The 27,322-nt window shown below is 32.7% G+C and overlaps 1 protein-coding gene across 8 annotated transcripts in view; it reads left to right on the forward strand.

The window, feature by feature from the left end:
• Positions 1-27,322, forward strand: part of LOC143059690 (uncharacterized) — an 89,393-nt gene that overhangs the window by 3,691 nt on the left and 58,380 nt on the right. For all 8 annotated transcript variants that reach the window (XM_076233230.1, XM_076233234.1, XM_076233235.1 and 5 more), the window contains exons 2-7: positions 15,880-16,098; positions 16,585-16,873; positions 22,735-22,883; positions 23,125-23,751; positions 24,262-24,909; positions 25,597-26,232. In XM_076233230.1, the coding sequence (XP_076089345.1) occupies positions 15,880-16,098; positions 16,585-16,873; positions 22,735-22,883; positions 23,125-23,751; positions 24,262-24,909; positions 25,597-26,232 (2,568 nt within the window). The remainder of the gene's footprint in view (positions 1-15,879; positions 16,099-16,584; positions 16,874-22,734; positions 22,884-23,124; positions 23,752-24,261; positions 24,910-25,596; positions 26,233-27,322) is intronic.

Below are 27,322 nucleotides of genomic sequence, written 5' to 3' on the forward strand. Positions count from 1 at the left end.
GTCGTCGTCGTCGTCGTCGTCCGTCGTTAGCTTTTACAAAAATCTTCTCCTCTGAAACTACTGGGCCAATTTTTACCAAACTTGGCCACAATCATTATTAGGGTATCTAGTTTAAAAATTGTGTCCGGTGACCCGGCCAACCAACCAAGATGGCCGCCATGGCTAAAAATAGAACATAGGGGTAAAATGCAGTTTTTGGCTTATAACTCAAAAACCAAAGCATTTAGAGCAAATCTGAAATGGGGTAATATTGTTCATCAGGTCAAGATCTATCTGCCCTGAAATTTTCAAATGAATCGGACATTCCGTTGTTGGGTTACTGCCCCTGAAATGGTAATTTTAAGGAAATTTTGCTGTTTTTGGTTATTATCTTGAATATTATCATAGATAGAGGTAAACTGTAAACAGCAAAAATGTTCAGTAAAGTAAGATCTACAAATAAGTCAACAGGACCAAAATGGTCTGTTGACCCCCTTTAGGAGTTATTGCCCTTTATAGTCATTTTTAACCATTTTTCGTAAATCTTGGTCATCTTTTACAAAAATCTTCTCCTCTGAAACTACTGGGCCAAATTAAACCAAACTTGACCACAATCATCATTGGGGTATTTAGTTAAAAAAATGTGTCCGGTGAACTGGCCAGCCAACCAAGATGGCCGCCATGGCTAAAAATAGAACATAGGGGTAAAATGCAGTTTTTGGCTTATCACTCAAAAACCAAAGCATTTAGAGCAAATCTGTCACCAGGTAAAATTGTTTATCAGGTCAAGATCTATCTGCCCTGAAATTTTGAGATGAATTGGACAACCCGTTGATAGGTTGCTGCCCCTGAATTAGTAATTTTAAGGACATTTTGCTGTTTTTGGTTATTATCTTGAATATTATTATAGATAGAGATAAACTGTAAACAGCAAAAATGTTCAGCAAAGTAAGATCTACAAATAAGTCAACAGGACCAAAATGGTCTGTTGATTTCTTTAGGAGTTATTGCCCTTTATAGTCAATTTTTAACCATTTTGTAAATCTTAGTTATCTTTTACAAAAACCTTCTCCTCTGAAACTACTGGGTCAAATTAAACCAAACTTGGCCACAATCATCATTGGGGTAATTAGTTTAAAAATTGTGTCCCGTGACCTGGCCAACCAACCAAGATGGCGGCCATGGCTAAAAATAGAACATAGGGGTGAAATGTAGATTTTGGCTTATAACTCTGAAACCGCAGCCTTTAGAGCAAATTTGACAGGGGTAAAATTGTTTATCAGGTCAAGATCTATCTGCCCTGAAATTTTCAGATGAATCTGACAACCTGTTGTTGGGTTGCTGCCCCTGAATTGGTAATTTTAAGGAAATTTTGCTGTTTTTGGTTATTATCTTGAATATTATTATAGATAGATTAAACTGTAAACATCAATAATGTTAAGCAAAGTAAGATTTACAAATAAGTCAACATGACGGAAATGGTCAATTGACCCCTAAGGAGTTATTGTCCTTTATAGTCAATTTTTAACAATTTTCATAAAATTTGTAAATTTTAACTAACATTTTCCACTGAAACTACTGGGCCAAGTTCATTATAGATAGAGATAATTGTAAGTAGCAAGAATGTTCAGTAAAGTAAGATGTACAAACACATCACCATCACCAAAACACAATTGTGTCATGAATCTATCTGCTTCCTTTGTTTAATATTCACATAGACCAAGGTGAGCGACATAGGCTCTTTAGAGCCTCTAGTTTTAATGTTCAAGCATTTGAATTTGGACATATATTTAGACCCTCCCTTTATCCTGGGTTGGCCCCCTTTTAAAAATGGCTGGACCCCCCCTCTCCTGGTATTCATTGTAAATATACGAACAAAAGAAAGACGAAAGATACCACAAGGAAAGTCAAAACTCACAATTCGAAAATAACCTAAGAATGCCAAGGCAAAAAAGTTATGAAAAGAGAAAAAATACATTTAAATAGAACAATAAAAACTTAAGACTGGGCAACATAAACTCAACCAAAATTCCAGGGTGATCTGATCCTGCTCCACATCCTGAACATAGAAACACATATGTGAAATTATTATTTTGTTGCCAAAAAACAATTGAATTCGATTTGTGAAACACCAAATTGAAAATCAAGTACATATAACTAACATACGTATACTAAAGGAAACGTTTCTGATTTTAATGATTGTTTTAAACTAATAAAATATCATTTAATCATGTTTAGTGGTGATACTCATTGCATATGAATTTTCACATTTTTTGTGTACTTCCGGTTCTCAATAATAATGTGCTCGCCAAATAACTATTTACAATTAAACCTTTTTATTTTGATTTATATGAAAATTCATATAAACATATTTTAAGTCTATTTAAACCGCAGACATAATTTGTACGCTTAATTTTTCGGTTCAGAGATTATGTTATATAGGCATGATTCAGACTTGTGTAGGTTTTACATAAAATACATGTACTTTTTTACACATCATACATGTAGGTGCAGTTCCAATTGAAAACACACTTAAGAATTGCAGCATATACCTGTGTAGATTTAACATAACATACATGTACATTTTTACACATCATACATGTACAAAAATGTAGGTGTAGTTCGAAATGACAACAAAGGATCACAGCCTACACGTGTATACATGGTATATAAAGAATACTAGGGCAACACCGTTTAACTCGAAGATATTGCCAAATTATAAGTAGTTATCCAAAAAATCATAAGAAAAATTTAAACATGATAAAGGCTTCAATAAAATTGAAACCCAAATCTTCTGTCATATGTAAGCTACCAATCTGAATATATGCATGAGGTCGTGGATGGGGTTTACTGAATAGAAAATAATGGACCAAAAAAATAAGGATATTTAAAAATAATAATACAGTAACGAATCACCCACCTCATGTATTGTCTTCCAGATACAAACACATTTCAGTTCTTTTGATTGCGAAATTTTACAAAGAAAAATTGTTCAACAGTTCTGTAGATACATGTTTATAGTGTAGAACGACATTTTAATTTTTAAGTTTGATGCACCCAAAGTTGTTTTACTTCAACATGTTCAAGTTTAACATGTTTAATAAGAGTAAATACAATGTACATGTATGAGGTCGTGGATAGGGTTATCTGAATAAGGAATAATGGTCAAATACATAAAGAAAAGAAACGTATGGACAAAAACAGTTAATGCACACATTCAGAAATGAATCCCCACATATAAATATATTGCCAATCAGATATATACAAATAATTCTTTTGGATTGCAAAGTTGTACAAAAGAAAAACCTGTGATTTAGTTTTGTTCAACAGTTCAATAAAGATATATGGTATTATAGTGTAAAAAACGACATATCTTTAAGACATAGATGCAAAGTTGTTGAAAATATTTCAAGTTTAATGTAGATTTATCAGTTATCAATTTTCGCATTCGGATTTCGTTGCAAAACGAAGTTTAAGGGAAAGTATCGGGATTATAATTCTCCAAACTGTATTTATCACTTACTACTACTTTGTCAGTTCGTTGTGGCAGTCGAACATGTCAACATGCGATGTGTATCATCATAAATACATTATATTTACATGTTTTATGTATAATTAATGAAGTGTCGAACGGTCACACCTGTTTAATATCTACCTACCTGTAAAATTATCTTTACAAATATTAGGATCAACATAGATTTAGGTCTAGAGACATTAAAGGTCTTTACTTACTGGGTATTTTAAAAGTATGACAAGTAGATTTAGAATGATTAACGTTTAAGCAGTGCCCATCTTCTTTACTATGAATACGGCTTTATTATAAGATGTGTCATCGGCTTTGTTTATTGTTTTGTCATAAGGCTTTTGGTTTTCTCGTTTCACTTTTTGTCTCAAGTCTGTGCCTTTTATAGCTTATAATGCAGTATTTTTTTTTCTTCTCATTGTTGAAGACTGTACTATGACATATACTTGCTTACGTCCATGCACGTCATTTGGACTCTGGTGAATATTTGTCATATCACATCTCCTAATATTATTTTTTTTTTTTGCTTTATGGGAGATCGTCATTTTGAAACAAAATTGGAATGAAAATTATAGAACAAAAACAGCTTATAAAAATGTCCTTACATATTTCCCAAGTATATATTATATATAATGCAAATTCTTGTCTAAAATTGATGAATCAACAATATTGTGCTTCTGAATTATGCATATAAACAGCCTCATCTTTTAAACAAGTCATGCTTATCGAAATTATAAGTAGTAAAACTAGATTTAACAGTAGATCTAAAACTTTATATCACAGTTAAATCTACTGAAGCATATAACCAACAGAGATACGTTGTTATTTATCTGGTATGAAACTTTGTCCGAACTCTATTATATTAGTTAAACAGGTGTAAAATTTTCGCTAAAGTCTGTTATATAAGACCAATAGGTATCAAAAAGGTGGGATTAAAGTGTACTATCATTTTAATCATTTAAACTTGTTTGAACCTTCTTTTGGCCGTGGTCTTTTAGGGATGAAATCATTTAAAGGGGCGTATTCCTTTGCCTCAAATCTATGATTCTTACATTAACATTCGATTGCAATAAAGACCTGCCTCTTGCCTCCTGAATTTTCAAAATTGCGGCCATTAATTTAAAAAAAAAAGAAAAAAGAAAATTTACTTGTACATTTTGACTGGTCATATATTTTATTTCAAACCAGAAGCTATACAGCTTATAGGTATATCATATTAAATATAAACATGGTACGTTAAGTCAGGAATATGCATATACTGTTTGCCACTGGACACTACGCAAGTAACACTTAATAAATCCTTATATCCCTATTTCACATGTTAAGGTCTGTATGGGGTTTACAGAATTCAGAATAATAGGCAAAAGGTGCAGAAAAAAGGTAAAAGTGAAGAAAAGACCAAAAATGGACACACAAAATAAAGAATAGAAAATAATTAGGTGCTGAAATATAAAGAATAAAAGAGTTGTGGTCAAAATAAATAAAGAATATTAAAAAATGGTCTGAACAGTAAAGAAATCAATTACACTCATTCAGACTTTTGCAAGTTCCATGACTCTGTAGAATGTAGAATTCCTTATCATTCACATTTCTGCACTCGTCTTTATATATGAATATTCTGCATCGTTTTTACCTGCATCTTTTGATGATGTTATATATGAACCATGTTATTATCATTAACACTATATGATGATGTAGTAGATAGTTGTATCATAATGACTGGCTGATCTCCCTGATTCATTTGTATGTATCTACATGGTGCCAAATGTAACATGTAACATTGTATTGTACTTAACCCTTTACCACCTACATGTATTTACTTAATTGCATAAAGAAATTACCATGTAACAAAATGGTACAAAAAATGCATGAGGAAATTATGTTTTGGGTCACCTTATTTAATGTTGTTAAAATAGAATTATGTGTTATTGCGGGGTCAAAATCCTCCACTTGTCTCACAGTGTGAGTGTTTTTGTGGAATGTTTTTTATCGATCTTTTCTTATCTTTCTCGTTTCCTTCTTTGACTTATGACTTTTGATTTTACTATATATGCCCTTTGTATCAGCATATATACCAAATTAACACATCTGTGCTGTTTAAATAAGGCCGTTTAAATAATTTTACAAGGGTCAATTGGACATGGCAATACCGCTGAATAAAACAAAAATTTATAGTCAATCTAAAGTGTAATGTTTATGTGAAAAAATATCCTACAACCAGCCAACTTGATTGTACAAATTACATTTATGCAAATAAATATTAGCTTAAATTTTACTTGAAACTTGAACTTTTAATTTCTCAAAGACACACTATGGTATGTAAATATGAACAAATAAAATGCATATAACAAATAATAATGCATGGAGTGTCAAATACAATTAATTTAAGAAAATGACATTATTTATAGGATTTTTACAAAGTGCAATAGTAAAGCAAAATGTACAAAAGTCTCTTGTTATCCAGCTTCTATGTAGAGCGAACGGAAAAGTTAGTTCTCTTTACGGTCCGCATTGGTTTAAGCGATGTTGCTATTTTTTTGTCCTGTTTCTTAAGCTTGTACGAATAAATAAAACATTTCCCGACAAAGTACATGCATATATAACATGTTTACAAAAGAATAGTAGGGATGTTAGTGCATAAAGGGTTGATTGATTGATTGTTGTTACACAAATGATGTGTCGCTGCTAGATATATTAAATGTGTAATGGAATTATGTTTCTATGCCATTTCCAAGCCACATGTACAGTAGAACGAATGCAGACTGAAAACGAATAGAAGTACATTCATCTTTGATAGTTGCCTTTTTGCCAAAAGCTACAGATATTTATTTCCTACATGCAGAAGTTTTTATTACCTTAATGTTTTGTTTCAGATACAATTAGTATCCATCATATAGTACTATAACTTGTACTTTTGTTTTTGCATCTGTTTATCAACCTAATTTCAGAGGCTCAAACATAGTAAAAAGAATACAATTGAAAACTCTTCCCAAAATCACAACAAACTTGAAAGAAAATCAAGTGCTATTGTGGTTTGTGTTTTCTTAATAGGCATTTATACATATTAAAAAAAGCGTATAAAGCCACTATATTAATAAACCAAAAACCATATTTAAGAATTTTCGTTGTTTTTTTTTTTGTGGGAAATAATGAATAAAAATTGGTACAATGCCACCCTAAAGATACGGCCTTCAGAGGCGGATTCAGATAGAGCAATTGACCGGCTCCCCTTTTTGAGCTACACATTTAAAAGAATGGTTTGTTTTTTTTTTGTTTTTTTTTTTATCAAGCCCACTTCTCACGTCCAGATTAGATCTCAGCAAAATATGTAGTTCTACACTAACATTCCAAATAAATTTTATTTTTAAAAGAAAAAGAAAATCACTCAAAAATCTGAAGGTGAAAATTCTTTTTGACCCTTGATTCTAGATTATGTTTCGTCACTATACATCTAAACATTAGCCTTGTCTGAAAACAGTTTTAAGTAGACCATTGTGTCTTTGGCATAATCTCTACTTTTTACCTTGATGTTAGATCTACAAGTATACTATCATATCTTCTCTTTTCTATTAGCTTTAACGATCATTGATTATGTTCAGTGATTAACGTAGCACGCAAAGTCATCATATATTATGATGTTCAAAGTAAATACTTCACACTTTGAAGTTTTAGGTGCTTATGATTTATTCCAATGATTTTAGAAAAAAATGGCTGCCCTCTCCAGTCATGCTTCAATGATTCCCTATATACTCAACCATTTTTTTCCAGAAATAGGGGGCGAGGCTAGCCCCACCCCCTCTTAATCCGCCTCTGCCTATAAGTAAAGGATGATGATGATAATCATTATAAATGGATGACTGATAAACGTCCAGCGGCAAATTAATATGCATATTCTGGAAGAAAATATTGCTTTGTATTATGAATATATTAATTAAGAAAAAGGACATGTGGGGTTAGCGCCTATAAGATATCAATGGACTGCCAGGAATAACAGAAAAACAATGCAAATCGGAGCCTTTAAGAAGAGACAAGTACAAATATTGCCAATTCTAATTCATTTCCAAGGCCTTTAAACCTGTAAATAATGGAACTCAATAAATTACAGATCTGCATGAAATCAACGCCAAATTCTTCAAATAATATACATGCATACAACAGATCTCAGCCAATAATTTTCAGTAAAGATATGAAATAATCAACACATTTTAATCTCTTTATAAAAGATTTCAATTTAATTAAAAAGTAAACACCGATAAGAAGTGAGAAGATGAAGCTGTAATTCCTTGTTCAGACATCTTGCTTTGACTTTGTTTCTTTGATGTATAAATAGTACTAAACATTCTACAAGAAACATAATATACCATTCGTATGGATCGTTACCAGGGGCGGATCCAGCAATTTTAAAAAGGGGGGTTCCCAAATCAGAGAAAAGGGGGTCCAACTATATGCTCCCATTCAAATGCATTGATCGGCCAAAAAAAGGGGGGTTCCAACCCCCGGAACCCCCCCCCCCCCCCTGGATCCGCCAATGGTTACACTGATTGATTGATTTTTAACCTAACTTTCAAAATTATTGTGCTATTTCACGGTGATCAGTTTTTATTGGCGGATGAAGCCACAGTACCCGGAGAGATCCACTGACAAGAGATAAACAGCATGTAGATACCGATGCTCATGCAGCAAAAATGCATTACAACTTAACTACATACTATATAAAAAAAGAAGATGTGGTATGATTGCCAATGAGACAACTATCCACAAAAGACCAAAATGACACAGACATTAACAACTATAGGTCACCGTACGGCCTTCAGCAATGAGCAAAGCCCATACCGCATAGTCAGCTATAAAAGGCCCCGATAAGACAATGTAAAACAATTCAAACGAGAAAACTAACAGCCTTATTTATGTAAAAAAAATGAACGAAAAACAAATATGTAACACATAAACAAACGACAACCACTGAATTACAGGCTCCTGACTTGGGACAGGCACATTTGCTATATATTCTTAAAATATATCAGTTGGCTAATTTAAAAGGTAGTGTTTTGAAGTGTGGTTTACAGACATTGTATTGTAATAAAAATAAATGCACTTTTTTTAAAAGTGAGCAATACAAAATCTAAAGGTCAAAGGCATGACCATAGAAATTAACTTGATGAACAAGTTATTTGTGTCTTTTTGTTTAATATGACAGATGATGATCGTTCATCTCTGGAAACTTAAGTAATATTGATTTCAATGACAGCATAAAAAAACAAGAAGCGAACTAAGCTTCATTGTCCTAATAAATAATTAAAAAATATCGGTTACATAATTTGAAATCAAGACGTTGAGGTAGATTAACCGTGTTGTAAATCTGGCTAGACAGGCAAGAATGATATATATATACACTGGGTAATTGTATCAATATGTCAGAATTATATCAAATCCTTAATTTTTGTCATTTTAGAATTTCACAACGAGAGTTTAAGCTAGCTATAAACCTAGATTTAATCCATTATTTTCTGCATAAGAAGATGAGAAAATGTCCGTACTAAGTCAGGAATTAAAAATTGTTCTCCATTGGATTAATGTGTTTGAGCTTTTGATTTTGCCATTTGATTACGAATTTTCCGTTTTGGGTTTTCTTCGGGGTTCGGTATTTTTGATAATTTACTTTTCAATTTTATTTAAATTTTAAATTTTGATTTAGATCTTCTGTTGAATGTTATGAAATATAATAACAATAACTATTGTAGCTTCCTGACTATCACTTCTTTTATGTAGGTTGAACTAAACCTGAAACCTGGTTTAAGTTTACACTTTCACTTTAATACAATAGTTAGCATGAAAACTTTAAGTGGCAAAAAGCAGAAAACCATAATTTTATGCAGAATATGACGGACGGTGGGACAAAATAAATGATTTCAATATATGTGCCTGTCGTCGTTGTTTATTTGACAGAGGAAACATAAATTGTCAAGGACAAAGACAGTTGAAAATGTGTACCTATATACACTCAAATAAAACAAACCTAGTATTTCTTATATATTTGTAAAACCTTAAGTGTAACAACTACTTGTATGATAAAAACATTTCTTTTTTAGCTTTTCTTTTTGTTATTGCAATTTCCTCAAGCGAACCATTTATTCAGTGTCGTGATGAATGAATAGAAAAAAAAAACAACGTCTTAAGCTTTGTTAAAGCAACCCCAGTACTTATATCTGATATCGTTAAGAAAAGTTTTTCAGAGCGTGCACTGTGTGTGATCTTTCCACTAGGACTATGTTTATCTGCTGTTCGTACTTGATTTTTCGAATCGATAACAACTCTGGTCAATATACAAACTTGTTTTCATTCTTTCCTTTAAAAATGTGGTCTTTTTTTGGGACACACTAGGACCGAAGTGAAACAGACTTACATATACAATTAAGCTAACACTTTCACTCTTGGTTAATCTCATGTTTATAGTAAATTTTATTTATCGAAGGTTTGAGAATTATCCCCATTTATTAAAAATTCAACAACGTATTTTGTGAATTCGCTCACAGTTATTGGTCAAGTTAAAACAAAACCAATCCAATTTGTAATCCAAATGTACAAAATGAAATTGGCATGTTATGTAAACAATATACATATAAACAACTGACAAATTATCTACATATTATGACCATTTAATAACCAATATTACACTACTGTAGGTTTTGCATATTAACTATCGACATCCCGACATATAATTTTGTTTCAAACATTTAAAAGTTTCACAGACATATCTTTGTTCTGTTGTGATGTTTTTCATTTCTTTCAACGGCTTTTTACCAATTTCAATCAGTGTTGTCACGAAAACTTGAGTCAGCTTTCCCACACAGTATCAAAATCATTCACAGTGCATTGACGATTATGCACCCAACGAATCTGTATACCTTTGACGACATTCTTATGGCTAAAACACTTCATTCAATCTTGATTTATCTCAAGTATAGGAAACAACAAATAAGGACTTTATCCGAGATTGTTATTTCCCTCGCATATTTTTCTCATTTAAGAGGTTGAAGTGATTAACCTTTGAAATATTTGCCACTGTATATTAAAAAAACTGTCAATATAAGTGCGATCTGGTAATATGTAAAAGGGTTCCTTATGAAGTTCAACCTGCATGAAAAAGACGTTCCTATCAACGTTTTGTTGATTTCTACTCTATAAAAAGAAAATCGAAATAAAATGATATTCTAACCCCCTTGTAACGCCCCTCTTATAATTGCTTTAAAAATTCAAAATCCTCCATTTTGAAAAGGACCTGTTGTTTAATTCTACTACAGAAGTTTAGTTTTGACTATGTATCCGTGTTTCTAATCATGATAGAATGAAATTCAAAACAGTGTGGCTGTGGCCATTGATTGACACATTAAATTCATCCATTGACTGTGACAATTTACGTGAACTGTGTCTGTAACGACCACTGTTCACGACGTACCTACGATAGACATTTAAACTGTGGGGTCACCAAAGGTTTCTTAACGCCTTTAATTATAAAATAATTCGAAAAATTAATCAGGAATAACCTTTATGTTTTGATTTATACAATTGATATAAATCAAAACATCGTGTTATTCCTGATTAATTTTTCGAATTACTTTATTAAGGTGTTGAGGACCTTTGGTGACCCCATAGTTTAAGGGTCTTTAAAAAGTACACAGTGAGCAATGGTCGTTACATACAAACGTTCACCTAAATTGTCCCAGTCAATGGATGAATTTAATGTGTCAATCAATGGCCACAGCCACACTGTTTTGAATTTCATTCTACTTTATTGAAATAAACAATAATAATAACATAGGATCGAGTAAGACATGTTTTATCCGCTCGCTCTGTAGTTTCTTTCTTCGGAAATAAGTCGGTTGAAAGTGTTTTGGAATAAATAAATCCTGCAATTAACCGATTACATCGTCCTTGTCTACATGTCTTTCAGGTAAAAATTGAGATACATCTTTTGCTGACAGTGCAAGAAAAAAATTATTATGTACGATTTAATTGCAAACTAATGACAAACACTTGGCAGCATTTTGCTATAGACAGACAAAAAACCGTTGTATTGGTATTTAAATCACATACCTATCTGTGCAGCAATCAAGTACACACTGATAAACACGAATTACTAAGGAGATACAAGAAAATAAAACATTTGATTCTAAAATTCCTAAATTTTTCACACATATTAATGAAAAACATTTGGCTGACGTATTTATACAACATAGTTTTACATTAAACATGATTTTGCGCCAAAACTATCAGATTCTCATATTGAGATGTGTCGATTCTAATTGTATCTTGTGCAAATAGACATGATGCAAAAAAATCACTGATATTTCAGGTCCTTAAAAGATTTCTGTATATAAGGTAGCTTGCTGGGCTAAAACGGATAGCTGCGTATATGAAAAGTTTGAACCTATTTCTTCCGTCCGACCAAATGATATGAATTACAAATAGAAACGAAAGATACCAAGGCACACCAAAACTCAATATATAATTCACTACACAATCAAATGAAGTTTTTAAAGAAGGATATGCTAACCACTCGGGAGCAACTGAGATCCCAAGGATTTGATGTGGTTTGTGTTGTTGAGTCTTTAGTTTTTTATCTTTCGTCTTTTGGTACTTTCCTAATTTGGTCAAGGCGTTGTCATTTTGTTTTCAACTGCGAGTATCTTTTTATATCTTCCGTATCTCCTTAATTTTCCATATAATCACTAGCTGAACGTTATACTTCAAAGCATGTTTCTTTTTCTGATTTATATTGTCGGGAGCAAAATGATCAAAGGATGTCTGAGTGTAATTTCTCAGGCTTCGAATGGAATTACATTCTGATTACCCTCGTTACATGTAATTACAAAGTTACATGGAATTGACATGTTTTTTGTCAATTAGGGTAAAATGTTAAAAAATCGATGAACTGCACATAGACATACATGACATATAAATAAGGTATGCATACTAGTCAATTACTGCATTTCAACGATGCATATTATCGACTGCATCTTGCGATTCTAATGATTAGGAACAACAAATTGTTTGCCGATAAGCACTTGCAACTGGTTATTTATGTTCTTCAAATTCCGATGAAAACATGTAAAACACGATTTACATTACATTGTGTATTTGGAGCATAATAAATTGTCACAAACCCAAAACTACTATGTTCTTTTGTCTTCATTTTGAGGAGTTTTATATAAGTTTATTTTCTAAATAAATTGTTATAAGAGACAAACCTAAATAAAAACAATAATGCATGTTTTTTGGTTATGGGTTGTTGCAGAAAAGACTGTTCAGCTCGGAGTCTATAATAATAATGATTGCGTATAGGGTGAGAACTTCTGAAATAACACGATAAAACAAACCAAATCGTGCAGACTTAGGGGACGACCGTTTGATATTCTGGGGGGGGGGGGGGGGAGGAGGATTTTGAAAATAAATAACTCAGCCTTGATAATCACAAAAAATAAATGGTTTGTTATGTGGTAGTTTGTGGTTAACCTGACTTGCAATGTATTGAAAATAAATAACTCAGCAGGTCTAATCAAAAGTATGAGATGGCACCAGATTCTTCATAAATTCATCTTTTTTCCAAAAAAAAAATCGGGAAACACTTCCCAATTTTTTTTTAATAATAATAAAAGTATAAATATTACATGTATTATTTTAATATACTCGAAATGTCTAACAATTGGTTTCATTTAACTTGAGGTATTATACTTTTATTTAAACAGGGCCGTGACTACATTGAGGCAAATGCCAAATGCCTCATGTAGGAAATTTCAAAACCAAACGCTTGTTTCCCTATCAAATTGTGTTCACAGCGAGTGTTTGCAAGAAGCAAATTCTTGTTTACCTCAGACGTAGCCCTGATTTTACGAGATCAATGTTTCTTATTTATTTGTCTTTTGTTCATTGATTGCTCTTCTGTATTCTGTTAGTGAAAACTGTTGCATTCCTTTTGTAATCAAGTAATTTTGTTATGAACTTGATCATGAGTTTAAAAAAAAACAGTAGTCACAGACTTAACTATGTGAATTCCATTTTTACTTTATCATGTACATTGGTCTTTGTATGTTGTTCTTAGAAACTTAAGCTTACACTGAATTTATACATTTTGCTTTGAGACCAAAATATTGTCAAAAAATTATTAAAACAAAACTTGCATTCTCAGATTATAAAAGGGTCTTTGGAACACCCAGAAAGCATGATTTTGCATCATTTGTTCTATAGCTTCTTGGGCCTTCAGTGGCTCCAAGAAATATGTTTGCCAATACTTTTAAAAGAAGCTAGTTACAACCAAACTTTAATACTATGTATGTATGCAATACATGTATATGCAGTTGGTAATATAAAAGATTCATTTTCCAAGAGGAGGAGGATTTATTCTGATTAAATGGTATATAAATATAATGACTTGACTATACATGTATTATTTATAATAAGCAAATCATTTAAAAATTGTATGTTTTCGAATATCATAAATATAGTTGTGAAAATGAATAATCAGTCCCTTGCTTTAATGAAAATGAAAAATATGGCTTCAAAAGTGCAGAAAATGAATAATTTGTCCTCTTAGTTTACAAAAATAAATAACCGATCAAAAACAGTCCTCTTAGTTTACAAAAATAAATAACCGATCAAAAAGAAATCCTCCTGCCCCCCAGAATATCAAATGGTCGTCCCCTTAAGGTGGTCCAGGTGTCTTCCTCCATCTTGGATTTTGAAGATGCAGATACTTTGGTCTAGATATTTGATGAAATGTGAAAATTTTGAGAGTTGTATGTAATTTATGTAAAAGACTTTATATATAAATATATAAAATTGTGTGTTTTATCATAATTACAGCTGTTATTTCTCAAAAACACCTTGTTTGTGTTTGATTAGATTTTTTTCAACTTTACCAAATAAGAGGAGAAAACTCAGATAAAGTAATTTTTATAATAGAAAGCGTTACAAATTTATCTTTTTTGATATGTAGCAAGAAAACAAGTTCGGTGACTCCATTTTTCTTTTTCTTTAATAGTTATCCCACAAGGACTCGGTGTGTCAGTGTAAGATCACCCCGATGGCCGGAGGCCAGAGGGTGATCTAACACTGACACACCAAGTCCGAATGGGATAACTATTTTACATCCCAGCTGTTTTAGATAAGACGGAAAACCATTTACAATTCATAAAATCTAAATTAGAATGCCACACAACCATTATAATATACTTTATATATTAATATATGATGTATACCCTTAATGGCCCTCAAACACGATGAGTAGATATCAAATAATGTCAACTCGCCCCACTTGCCAATCGGCCCACACTATATCGCCACGTTATAAAAAAATCGCCCCACTCTTGTTTACCGACTCGCCCCACTTTTGAAAAAGTGTAAAATCAAATTGGACAATCAGTCACTTATTCATGTTATTAACGAAAAAGGTTTAAACCTCACTAAATAAAGGTTTGACAACTCGCCCCACTTATAAAAAGATCTGTTTTCCTTTAAGTATGTCAAATTACTATTAATTCGTATCCAGTCGTCCTGGTGTAGTGGTATGTGTCGTGGCTTGAAAATCTAAAGGTCTTGAGTTCGAATCCCAGCATATTCACTGCATTTTTTCTACGTGAATTTTGATAGATAGTCTTTTCCGTATAATTGATTATAAGTTTTATAGTGGATTTGACATTCCCGCCAAAATATTACAGAACAAAGTAAAGCATGCATAACAAAGAAACTCAAACTGGGGTGATCTGGTAGGGGTGATCCGGCTCAGATCACCCCAGTTAGAACAAAGGAGCTGGGATGTAATATCTGAAAGCATGTCATAAGAGCAATCTTCTCACATTTTATCTAAAGATCTGATACTACTTTTTCTTTTCATCACACCAAATTTGATTTTCCATGCATAATCTATACAAAATCGGACAATTTTGCGCAACCTGCAGCGTGAAAAAAGTACGGTGACCCATACTTTTTAATATATTTTTGAACAAAAACATGATAAAAACTTCACTTTTACAAGTTATCGAAAAATTCTGTCAATTTTAATTAAGACTTCCTATAGCCACCTTAAAGCGAATCTGCCGTACCATATTATAACCCTTATATCTTTGATAAAAGGGTTATTGGGCTACTGAATCCGAACAGCAATCCATCCACAGTGGCGGATCCAGCCATTTTAAAAAGGGGGGATTCCCAACCCAGAGTAAAGGGGGGGGTTCCAACTGGATCCGCCACTGCATACATATATTGCATTCTGTTAACTTTGTCATAAACCATATCAGATTTTTTTTTACAATAAAGTTTTGAGTTATTAGTAATTTGATTTCATTGTTGTAAATATATTTACATTTTTCACCATATTTCAGATTATGGAGTCTCATTTTACTATCTTCCTATGGACAGCATCAAGAACAACATTCTGCAAAATCCATCTGGTTTAGACTCAACTATCACTGGACAACCACTACTAATAAAAGGCGCCAAAAATAACGCTTTGCAGATAAATGGACAAACACAGTACCTCAAAGTCAGCGGTAGGAGACATCGTAAAGAATGTCTTGGTGACCTTGAGCTGTGCTATGAAGGTGAGAATGAATTTTTAAACGAGTTTTTAGAACCTACAATGCCATAAACACATTTCATAAAAATTCGTGACAGAGGCGGATTTAGGGGGGGGGCAGGGGGCCCGGGCCCCCCCTTTTTGGGAAAAAAATTGGTTGCTTATATAGGGAATCACTGAAGCGTGACTGGAGCGGGCCCCCTCTTAGGTCAGTCAGTGGGCCCCCACTTATGAAAATTTCTGGATCCGCCACTGCGTGAATTGTGTGTAAACTTACTACGTGACGTTTCTTCATACTAGTACCTTTAATTATTTGTTATTAAATTCAAAAATAGCAAGAATAATAACAAAATTCATTTAGATAATCAGTTATATGTTCGTTTACTGAAATTTTGCGATAAATTATCTACCACTAAAAAGGCGAACATTAGACACGTTCAAATTTAAAAAAAAGGTATTTGAAAGTACAATTAACAAAGTTTGAACATTTTTTTGTGTTGTTCATTTTTAGGTTATACCATGGGAATTTGGTTGAAGTTTTCAAACCCAGGACGCAACGAGGGAATTTATCTGTCTAATGGTGGTCATGATGCTATGTCACATGGTATTGCGATGACCTATCACAATGGACGAATCAAATTCATCTTCAGAAGTAAAAACGGAAACTATTGGACAGTATCTGATGACAATGTCTTAGCTGATAAATGGTACCACGTGACTGTGTCCTGGAAACAGAATAGGGGACTACATCTTTATATTAATGGGAATCTTGTTAACAGAATGAACTTGCCACAGAGAAGGTATTTAAACTACCCAGGGGGCTCACCCCCTTTCTGGAAAAAAAATTGTTGATTATATAGGGAATCATTGAAGAATGATCAGAGCGGGACCCCTCTAAAGCAGTCAGTGGGCCCACTACTACATGTAGCATTTTGTGTGATGGAATTTATCAGTTCATTAGTAGTCATGATGCAATGTCACATGATACTGCAAGGACCTACTACATACTTAGTTACAATTACAATATAACATAAATCTAATACCAGTATAACCTACTTTACAATGCGGCATGCTTTTTTAAATTAGATACGAATTCAGAATATATTAACAAAGGCAATGTTGGGGCAATAAAAAAGATTGATAAAAAAAGCAATCAACAGAAAATATATGAAATACATTCATCAGTCCTCAAATAACTACACAGAAAAACCACGAACCCGAACATAATTTATGTGATCTGGAAGGGTTAGCAGTTTCGTAAGACTCGTGCATTTTTCATTTTTCATGTATCTTTTTTTGTTCTCAATTAGAATAGAAATGAGGATTCCAATTCCGTACAAAAGATGGTATTACATGCGACACAATCAATATATGATCATGATTATACAGCTGGCATTAAAAATCTTTATCAAATTTCCGAGTAACAATTGCTTTATTTCAATATGTAGTATTCTCAGGTGTATGGCACTGATATAAATTGATACTCGTATATAAAATATTGTCAAAGCAACTCATCTAGGTCTGACGAATGGACTCATCGACATTATATATCATGATTAAAATTAAAAACTGTGAAAAAAAGTTAAAAAGGCAAAATAAAGTACGAAGTTGAAAAGCATTTAAGAACCACAATTTCGAAAGGTATTGTCAAATACAGTTTAGGTCATCTGTTCCTAAGGGAAAGGCCTTAGTATTTTGAAAAGTTTAAAGTTTTGTAAACCGATAAGTTATAAAAAGACCTTAATTATGGCCATACCAAAGATGATTTATGTCAACACAAAAATGGGTCGTCGGATTTAGCTTAGGTATCCAATATCTTAGTTCAAAGTCTGCTGGTTTGACTTTTTATAATATTTTCAAGTTTTATCCTAGGTATTATGTCTCTCTCATGATTGGTTAAGATATATGAGATGTTCTTTCTGTAACTGTATAGGAATGTGTTTAGGGTCCGCTTTGTCCGTATATTCCTCTGTTATGTTTGGCCCAGGTAACCGATCATGCGTCCTGGCTCTACCAGCATATGGTTTGGTATCCTACATAACCCTTCAAGATACACTCTTTTATGTTTATGTTGGCCTAGGTACCTGATGTGTTCTTTTATTGCCTCTATCTAAAAATAACTTTGATATCTTTCGTGTATTTTCACTGTCTTTACCAGGATTAGCTTTGGAGTCCATTATGTACTTTGATAATGTATATATTTGCTTGGAGTTTGGTATCCAACATGTCCTTTGACTGTCCCAATAGCGTTGGGTAAGGTTTCCGCTGTACTATAAACTCATCATAGATACCAGGATTAAAAATTTAAGCACTAAATACGCGTTTCGTCTTCAAAAGATTCTTCAGTAATGAATAACAAAAGTACGGAGTTGAAGAGCATCGATGACCACAATTTCGAAAGATATTGTCAAATACAGCTGAGGTCATCTGTTCCTAAGAAAAACGCCTTAGTATTTCGAAAAGTTCAAAGTTTTGTAAACCGATAAGTTATAAAAAGACCATAATTATGGCCATACCAAAGATGATTTATGTCAACACAAAATTGCTGACTACATATTACTAGTATTCTTTGTTTATTGAGGGAGTATTCATACTTTTTATCAACTGACTGCAGGCCGGTGTTTTATTTTCAAGTTTATCATCTTTATGTAAGATAAATAACTTTGATAACTTTAAAGGGGATGTTTTATTTTAAAGTTGATCACATTTTTGTAAGATAAATAACTTTGATAACTTTATACATATACATATTTTTGTTTCAAGCTATGTGTCAATCTATGTGAGCATTACAATGAAAATGTTGCTGCTACAAAAAAAATCAGCATTTTTCAAACGAGCAAGATTGAGCATTTTTAAAGAATAAATTGCTGAAAGCGTAAAGCGTAAAATTTACACATACGTCATTAAGCTATATGTCAGTATGGGTGAGTATTACAATGAAAAGGTTACTACCACAAATTAATAAGCATTTTTTTTAGTAATGTACGATTAAGCATTATTTAAGAATACATTGCTTAAAGCTTAAAATTTACACATCAGTCACAAGACCTGTAACATCAATGAACAAGATAATTATTATATACCAGCACCTTTCTTCAATACAATTTGCATCAAATGAAAACCTTTTACTATAGGCTACAGGCTATAAGCTACAAGTTGAATGTCTCTAAATTTCATTTATAAATGGATTAACTAAAGGTTATCGCGATGAAATAGCAATCATTGAGGTTATGGTATCTGAATCTCTTCTACAATAGCAAACAGATGATTGGTCCATGCAGATAACCTTATCATGTTCAAGTCTGGATTACTTCTGGCATCAGATTTGTCCTCGTTTTGGTCGTCGGTTTTGGCTTAGGTATCCAATATCTTAGTTCATAGTCTGCTGGTTTGACTTTTGTATCCGACATGTCCTTTTATAATGTTTCCAAGTTTAATCATAGGTATAATGTTTCTCTCAGCATTGGTTAAGATATGTTTAACTGTATAGGGATGTGTTTAGGGTCCGCTTTCTCCGTATGTTTCACCGTTATGTTTGACCTGGGTATCCGATCATGAGTCCTATCAGGACTTGGTTTGGTATTCTACGTAACCCTTACGTTTTCTTTTATTGTTTCTATCTTAAATAACTTTGGTATCTATCCTTTCTTTTCACTGGTTATCTAAAATAACCGGTATCTTTTATGTCAGTTCACTGTCTTTATCTAAAATAACCGGTATCTTTTATGTCTTTTCGCTGTCTCTATCTAAAATAACCGGTATCTTTTATGTCAGTTCACTGTCTTTATCTAAAATAACCGGTATCTTTTATGTCATTTTACTGTCTCTATCTAAAATAACCGGTATCTTTTATGTCAGTTCACTGTCTTTATCTAAAATAACCGGTATCTTTTATGTCTTTTCGCTGTCTCTATCTAAAATAACCGGTATCTTTTATGTCAGTTCACTGTCTTCATCTAAAATAACCGGTATCTTTTATGTCATTTCACTGTCTCTATCTAAAATAACCGGTATCTTTTATGTCAGTTCACTGTCTTTATCTAAAATAACCGGTATCTTTTATGTCTTTTCACCGTGTGTATCTAAAATAACCCGTATCTTTTATGTCAGTTCACTGTCTTTATCTAAAATAACCGGTATCTTTTATGTCTTTTCGCTGTCTCTATCTAAAATAACCGGTATCTTTTATGTCAGTTCACTGTCTTTATCTAAAATAACCGGTATCTTTTATGTCATTTCACTGTCTCTATCTAAAATAACCGGTATCTTTTATGTCAGTTCACTGTCTTTATCTAAAATAACCGGTATCTTTTATGTCATTTCACTGTCTCTATCTAAAATAACCGGTATCTTTTATGTCTTTTCACTGCCTCCATCTAAAATAACGGGTATCTTTTATGTCTTTTCACCGTGTGTATCTAAAATAACCCGTATCTTTTATGTCTTTTCACTGCCTCCATCTAAAATAACGGGTATCTTTTATGTCTTTTCACCGTGTGCATCTAAAATAACCCGTATCTTTTATGTCTTTTCACTGTCTCTATCTAAAATAACCGGTATCTTTTATGTCTTTTCGCTGTCTCTATCTAAAATAACCGGTATCTTTTATGTCTTTTCACTGCCTCCATCTAAAATAACCCGTATCTTTTATGTCTTTTCACTGTCTCTATCTAAAATAACCGGTATCTTTTATGTCTTTTCACTGTCTCTATCTAAAATAACCGGTATCTTTTATGTCTTTTCACTGCCTCCATCTAAAATAACGGGTATCTTTTATGTCTTTTCACCGTGTGTATCTAAAATAACCCGTATCTTTTATGTCTTTTCACTGCCTCCATCTAAAATAACGGATATCTTTTATGTCTTTTCACCGTGTGCATCTAAAATAACCCGTATCTTTTATGTCTTTTCACTGTCTCTATCTAAAATAACCGGTATCTTTAATGTCTTTTCACTGTCTCTATCTAAAATAACGAATATCTTTTATGTCTTTTCACCGTGTGTATCTAAAATAACCCGTATATTTTATGTCTTTTCACTGTCTCTATCTAAAAAAACCGGTATCTTTTATGTCTTTTTTGCTGTCTCTATCTAAAGTAACCGGTATCTTTTATGTCTTTTCATTGTCTCAAGCAATGGCGGACAAATAGCGATAAGGTGAATGATGATAACAGCTTCGATGACTACTAAGACAAACACATTTAACACATCGAAGACCTCTACGCATAATCCCTAGAGGTCTTCGATGTGTTAAATGTGTGCGTCTTAATTTGTCTATCCCTAAAAAGTAAAATAGACAAAAATACTGAACTCAGAGGAAGATTCAGAACGGATAGTCCTTTATCAAATTGCAAAATCAAAAGCCTAAACACATTAAACTAATGGTTAAAAAAGTTTTGAAAAGACATCTTTGGTTTGAACACATGACTAATTAATATTTTACAGAATTTTAAAATGCAACCATAAAGACCTATATAAGGTAGGCGTTAATTTGTGCTCTGCCACTTTAGTAAGTTAAACTAATCTAAAAAAAATATTATTGATCATATGAACACCATGCATTATTCATATAAACCACTAAAGGAGTGTTTAAATTTTAAAACTTTGAATTGTAAAGTATTAAAAACGACTTTCTATTTAACATGTACATTAAAGTTTAAATATAAGTGGGTGTATCGATAAAAAAAAGTTGAAGATCTGTCGTCTTCGTTCTTTGTAAACAAAACTCACTGCAATATAAAAATTTACAGATGTCTATCTCAAATGAAATATTTTACGATCGCTGTTATGTAACAATTTGAACTGATGTAGACATGGTAGACGAAACGGGAATATGGTGTTATTAATAAATTATAAGCCCAGTATCTAATGCAAATTTTACAACCATCGGTTCGATGCCACTGCTTGTGAACGTATTATATAGCTAGTATCACAAGCCTTTTATTTTGACATACAATATCCTTGGTAATGCCATCTTTTTTAAATTTCCTTTTCATTAAAATTTCTAAAACTACGATTTTTCATCCCCATGCAAGTATATGTGGTCAAAAGCCGTATTTACGCACATTTTTTTTTTATTTTTAGACTTTGAAAGCGCTTCAAAGAATTTGATTTTATTTTTGCTACTTTTGTCTGGTGTTAAATTATATGATTGATATCTGGTGATATTTTACAACCATCGGGTCAATGAAACTGCTGTGAACGTTTCTACCGAGTGTATCACCAGTCCACTAGTCAGCACTTTACCTTGACTTGTTGCATCATGAACGGGTACTGGTAAGATCGTTGCATATTTGGCACAACTGATCATAACTTTTCGAATCGAATGTTTGTCTTGCAATTCTCTTCATTTCATGTTTTATTTTGCATCCGACTTTTATTGCTTTCGAGCTCCTCCGATGGGTCTTGTGTAGACAAAACGCACACCTGGTGTAGCAAATTATGAACCTTGTATGTTTGATAAGTATTGATTATTAACATGTCTAAGAATTTCAAAATTGTTTTAAACCAAAAAATAACTCCGGTTACATATACTGAACAAACCTATAGAGGTTCATTGTTGCTCGTAAGGTAGCGTATGAAATAAAAAAAAAATCTGCATTCAAATTATTGCTGTGTAGTTTATTTTTGAATGATAGTTCTTGAATTTAATCTTTTCCAGAGTTGCAGTAAGGGGAACAGTCAGATATAATGACTTCATCATTGGTAGAGCAAACGACAGACAGGGATTAAGTAACCTGGGACAAATAACAGTTGATGAATTCCGCTTCTGGCCTAAGATGTTGTCACAAAAACAAATACAAGAAAATGGTAGGCTTTAGGTTTTGTATTGATTTCCAATCGATGAATATCGTAAAACAAATGTCTGATACCTTTGACTTCTGAAAACATCTTTTTTTATCAGGTTAAAAAAAAATAAAAAAAGGATTTTCAGTTAAAGCCATTTTTAGTTGCCAAATTCTGTCTTCACTTGTTAAAGTTATGAACTTACTGATTCATAGTAATTGCTTTGCGCATCCCTTTAAAACGCCATATTGTTGTATTATTTAAGGTCCTATGTACAGATACTATCTCAATATGGATGAAGTTGCTGGACAAGAGTTAATTGTAGACAATGCTGAGACCGAAATAGTGGGAGATGTTTCATTGGTTAAAGGGAAAATCGGGAAAGCTGTTGCACTCACCGGTCGTGGTGATTACATCGATATTGGAAACTTACAAGACACGTGTCTTGGGGCTCCAATACGCTGTCTCTATGGTTTTACCATATCATTTTGGATTAAACCAACTACTCTTCCAACCAAAACATACTACTTTTCAAGTAGCTCGACTGGTTTTAATATTTTCTCCGAGCAGTATACAATGTATGCAGAAGTTAGAAGTGACAAAAAAGTTTGGAGAGACAGTTTTTATGGTATGGAAGTTGGAAAATGGCATTATGTAGAATTAACATGGACTCCAGAAAAGGGTACGGAAATGTTCCTGGATTTGAAAAGAGCATCTTTTCAACGCCGTAGTACTTCTGAAAGTCTCCAATCTTCAAATGAGAGAAACTTTTTCATTGGTCGTTCCCATGGCGATAGAAAACGGGAAATAAATCCTTCAGCAGTGATAGACGAAGTAGAAATGTACTATGGAGATCGACAGACTCTCCTGGATTTAGATTTAATTCAGAGAGGTGAGAAGAGTATAAACAATTACTATAGTCTGTGATGGGAATGAGGTCATGTCGAACGAAAACGACATATATACATTACACACTATTTGGGTTTGAAATTTATCTAGAAAACTTTTGAAAAATAACTGTAAATTAAGTGTCATTTAACACTAACCAATAACATGTATAAAGATGAATATTTGCAAAACTATATTTTTTCTGGTAAAAAAATCTCAAGAAAGATACCAAGTGTATAAGAAAAATAAATTGATGATATTACATACACATTTATTTAAGCTTTTTACATATGAATCTGACTCATAAATTTGATTGAAACTTATTTTTCTGAAATAGATACAACCACAGGATCCAATTAAAGATGCATATTAAAAAGATGCTACATCTGCAAAACAAAGTAATTCCACATTATTTTTTTGTGCTTTAGTTCCATCAAATAGATACTAGATTGCATTAGACAATATGAGAGACTCTGATAACACAAAGGAATTATTCCTCTCCTTTCTGTTTTAGGTAAACCAAATAAATACCAATTTGCATTAGACAATATGAGAGGAGATATCATAGACCACCCATCTCTGTTAATCGATACATACAATAAACCTAAAATTGTCCGTGGAAAAATAGGAAAAGCACTGAAGTTAAATGGTCAGTCACAAGTAGTTGATATAGGAGAACAATCTGACAGTTGTTTAGGAAACCTTGACCTTTGTCATCATGGCGCTTTGATGGCATTATGGCTCAAACCAACAAATCTTGGGAATGACATGCACTTTTTATCCAATGGACATAATGGTATTAGTATTTCAAACCAAGGAAACGAATTTATTATAACTGCTGCCACGTCTACACAGAAATGGCAGGTCACGACTGACAAACTGCGCGTCCACAAATGGCGTTTTGTCGAGATTGACTGGGATCCTGAAATTGGATTGAAACTTTACATCGACAATAAGTTAATTGGCGATGACTTAAAATCCGATAAAAGGAATGATCAAATTCCATCAGATCTTGTTGGTAGATCAGTAGCAGATAAGTTTTATTTAGGACGTGGTAATGTTAACATGGAGCGTGGTACCTATGCGAAAGGTGTATTCGATGAACTCGAGTACTGGTATGGTCCACGTGACTATTTGGAGGCATTTGGATATTTAAGTCGAGGCAAGGCTTTAATTTTTAGCAGACATATGGTTATAAATAAAACATTGTATATAAGGGTAAAGATAAATTATTTGAGGTAAAAGAGAAAGAGAATGATATAAGGGTAAAAGGAGAATGAATTTTAAAAAGATTAACCAGGCAGAATATATCTATAGGCAGAATTCTTGTCTGTTCTGTGACTTCTTCAGTAACCATGTAAATTCTTTCCATGCATGTTTTATGCTGCACGACTTTGTGCAATTCCTAATTCTTGTAAATTTTGATGATTTACACTTGGCTCACAGTTATTTTAGGCTCCTCTTGAATATCATCCGCCCAATTTACTACACATTTATATTAATTATCAGATACAAAATGTTCCGACTCCCTCGTGAAAATTTATATCGATAATGTCGGTTCTGGATATTCTTCGTATGTTGGCTTAAATGCCTGTACCAAGTAAAAAATCTAACAGATGTTTTCCAATTGTTTCATGTGCTCGTGCTTTAGATTTGCCATTTTAAAAGGGTCTTTTCGTTTTGAATTTTCCTTGATTTTTTTTTTTTTATTTTACCTTGTTTTGGTATTAACGATTCAAAAGAGTACTAGGTATGTTTGGCCTTTATTATTTTAACAATGTCTTTAGGTATCTATTGCTAATATCTTTTTAAATAGTTTCTAAATATTCTAATACTGTATTATCTTCAGATAAGCCAAAGAGTTACATCATTCCTTTCGAATCAATGGATGGCACAACAATACCTCACTCAAGACTGACTTTAACAACATTCCGTAACCCAATATTAGTCCAGGGACGAATTGGAAATGGACTTTCCCTAAGTGGAAGAGGTCAATATTTAGATCTAGGAGAACACCCAGAGGAATGTATTGGAAACCTTGCCCTTTGTCACAATGGAATCACTGTGTCTACATGGCTGAACTTCCAAAGCCTTCAAGACAACTCGTATATTTTTTCAACTGGAAGTAATGGCATACGTATGTACATAAAAGATGACTATTTGAATGTCAAGGTAAACCAAAATAGGAAAGAATGGCATGTACGTATACCAGAGTTCGACATTTCAACTTGGAATTATGTTGAAGTGTCATGGCACCCTGATTTTGGTCTTGGTTTGTATTTGAACAACTCATTGGTTGCCAAATCCACGCATACAGAAACAACTGTAGCTCCACTGCTACACACAAGACCGCGTGTGCTACTAGGCAAGGCTAACACAGGTGATTCAACAGAATCCACCCAGGATGCAAACATGGTTGTTGACGAGATGGAAATTTGGTATGGTAGGAGGGAGGAACTTATGGCATTCAACTACATTCTCAGAGGTAAATATCAAGTATACAGAAGAAAATTTAACTTTTCAATACTGTTTCTAAAGAAATTAAAGAAAAACAAAACTAAACAGAAAAAAAAAGTCATCTTTTGTCATGCAGCAAGGGGTGCGGTTAAGTATTCTAATTTAGATAAATATGGATAGATTTACAGTGCAGCAAATGTTTACTTATCATCTGTTTTTCAAAACTAGTTTTTAAGATGGGAAAGCACACTGGTGCCAAGCATATCTAAATTATGCTCTAAACGTGGTAAAGCAACAAACAATATTTAAATTTGGCTGCAACACGCCATTACCAAAGAAAAAATCTGTAATATTCAACTTGAAAAACATAAATATTCACTGCATAATTAAGACGATGGCAATTTTCCACTGTATAGCAAAAGTTACAGTATCGTTTTCTTTTTCTTTCAAATCGATTTTGTTCAATTATATTTCTCGTATATGTTTTGAATAAGAATATGTTTTATCATATATTTGATTCTTTCATAAACGTTTCATTCGTTGTTTTTAATTTTTTATTAGTAAGAAATGTTGTTATTTAACATTTATTTTATAAGTTTGAACTTTAATTGTATTTCATAACTTCATTATATTTGCCTACTTATGTATAGATAGTGGGTTTTACGTTTTTAACAAAACTTGCACACCTCTCCAAAAGTAGATAGTAGACGCTTATAATTATTAAATCATATGGAAGCTTGTAGCATGCTTAATCAGTTCTGTGCTAATGATATAAAGGAGGAACATAATATGTTAAAACAAAATGAGTGAAAGTAAAAAATCATGAAAAGCATTTGCAAAGTTAATACTCCCATTATTAAGGCTTATTTTTAATAGTATGAGATTGGAATTACTTCATTAAATTTAACCTATAAGATCACAAGAACTCCGATGAAAATTCAAAACGGAAAGTTCCTTAACAAATGGAAAAACCAAAAGCTTAAACACATCAAACGGATGAATAACAACTGTCATATTCCTGACTTTGTAAAGGCGTTTTCTAATGCAGAGGGTGATTAAAAATGATCAAAACATTCTTTCGAATGATACGAAGTTTTTCGTTAATAAAATATTTTGTT

The sequence above is a fragment of the Mytilus galloprovincialis genome, chromosome 14 (genome assembly GCF_965363235.1).
Source record: "Mytilus galloprovincialis chromosome 14, xbMytGall1.hap1.1, whole genome shotgun sequence".
In the NCBI taxonomy this organism is placed as follows: Eukaryota; Metazoa; Mollusca; class Bivalvia; order Mytilida; family Mytilidae; genus Mytilus; species Mytilus galloprovincialis.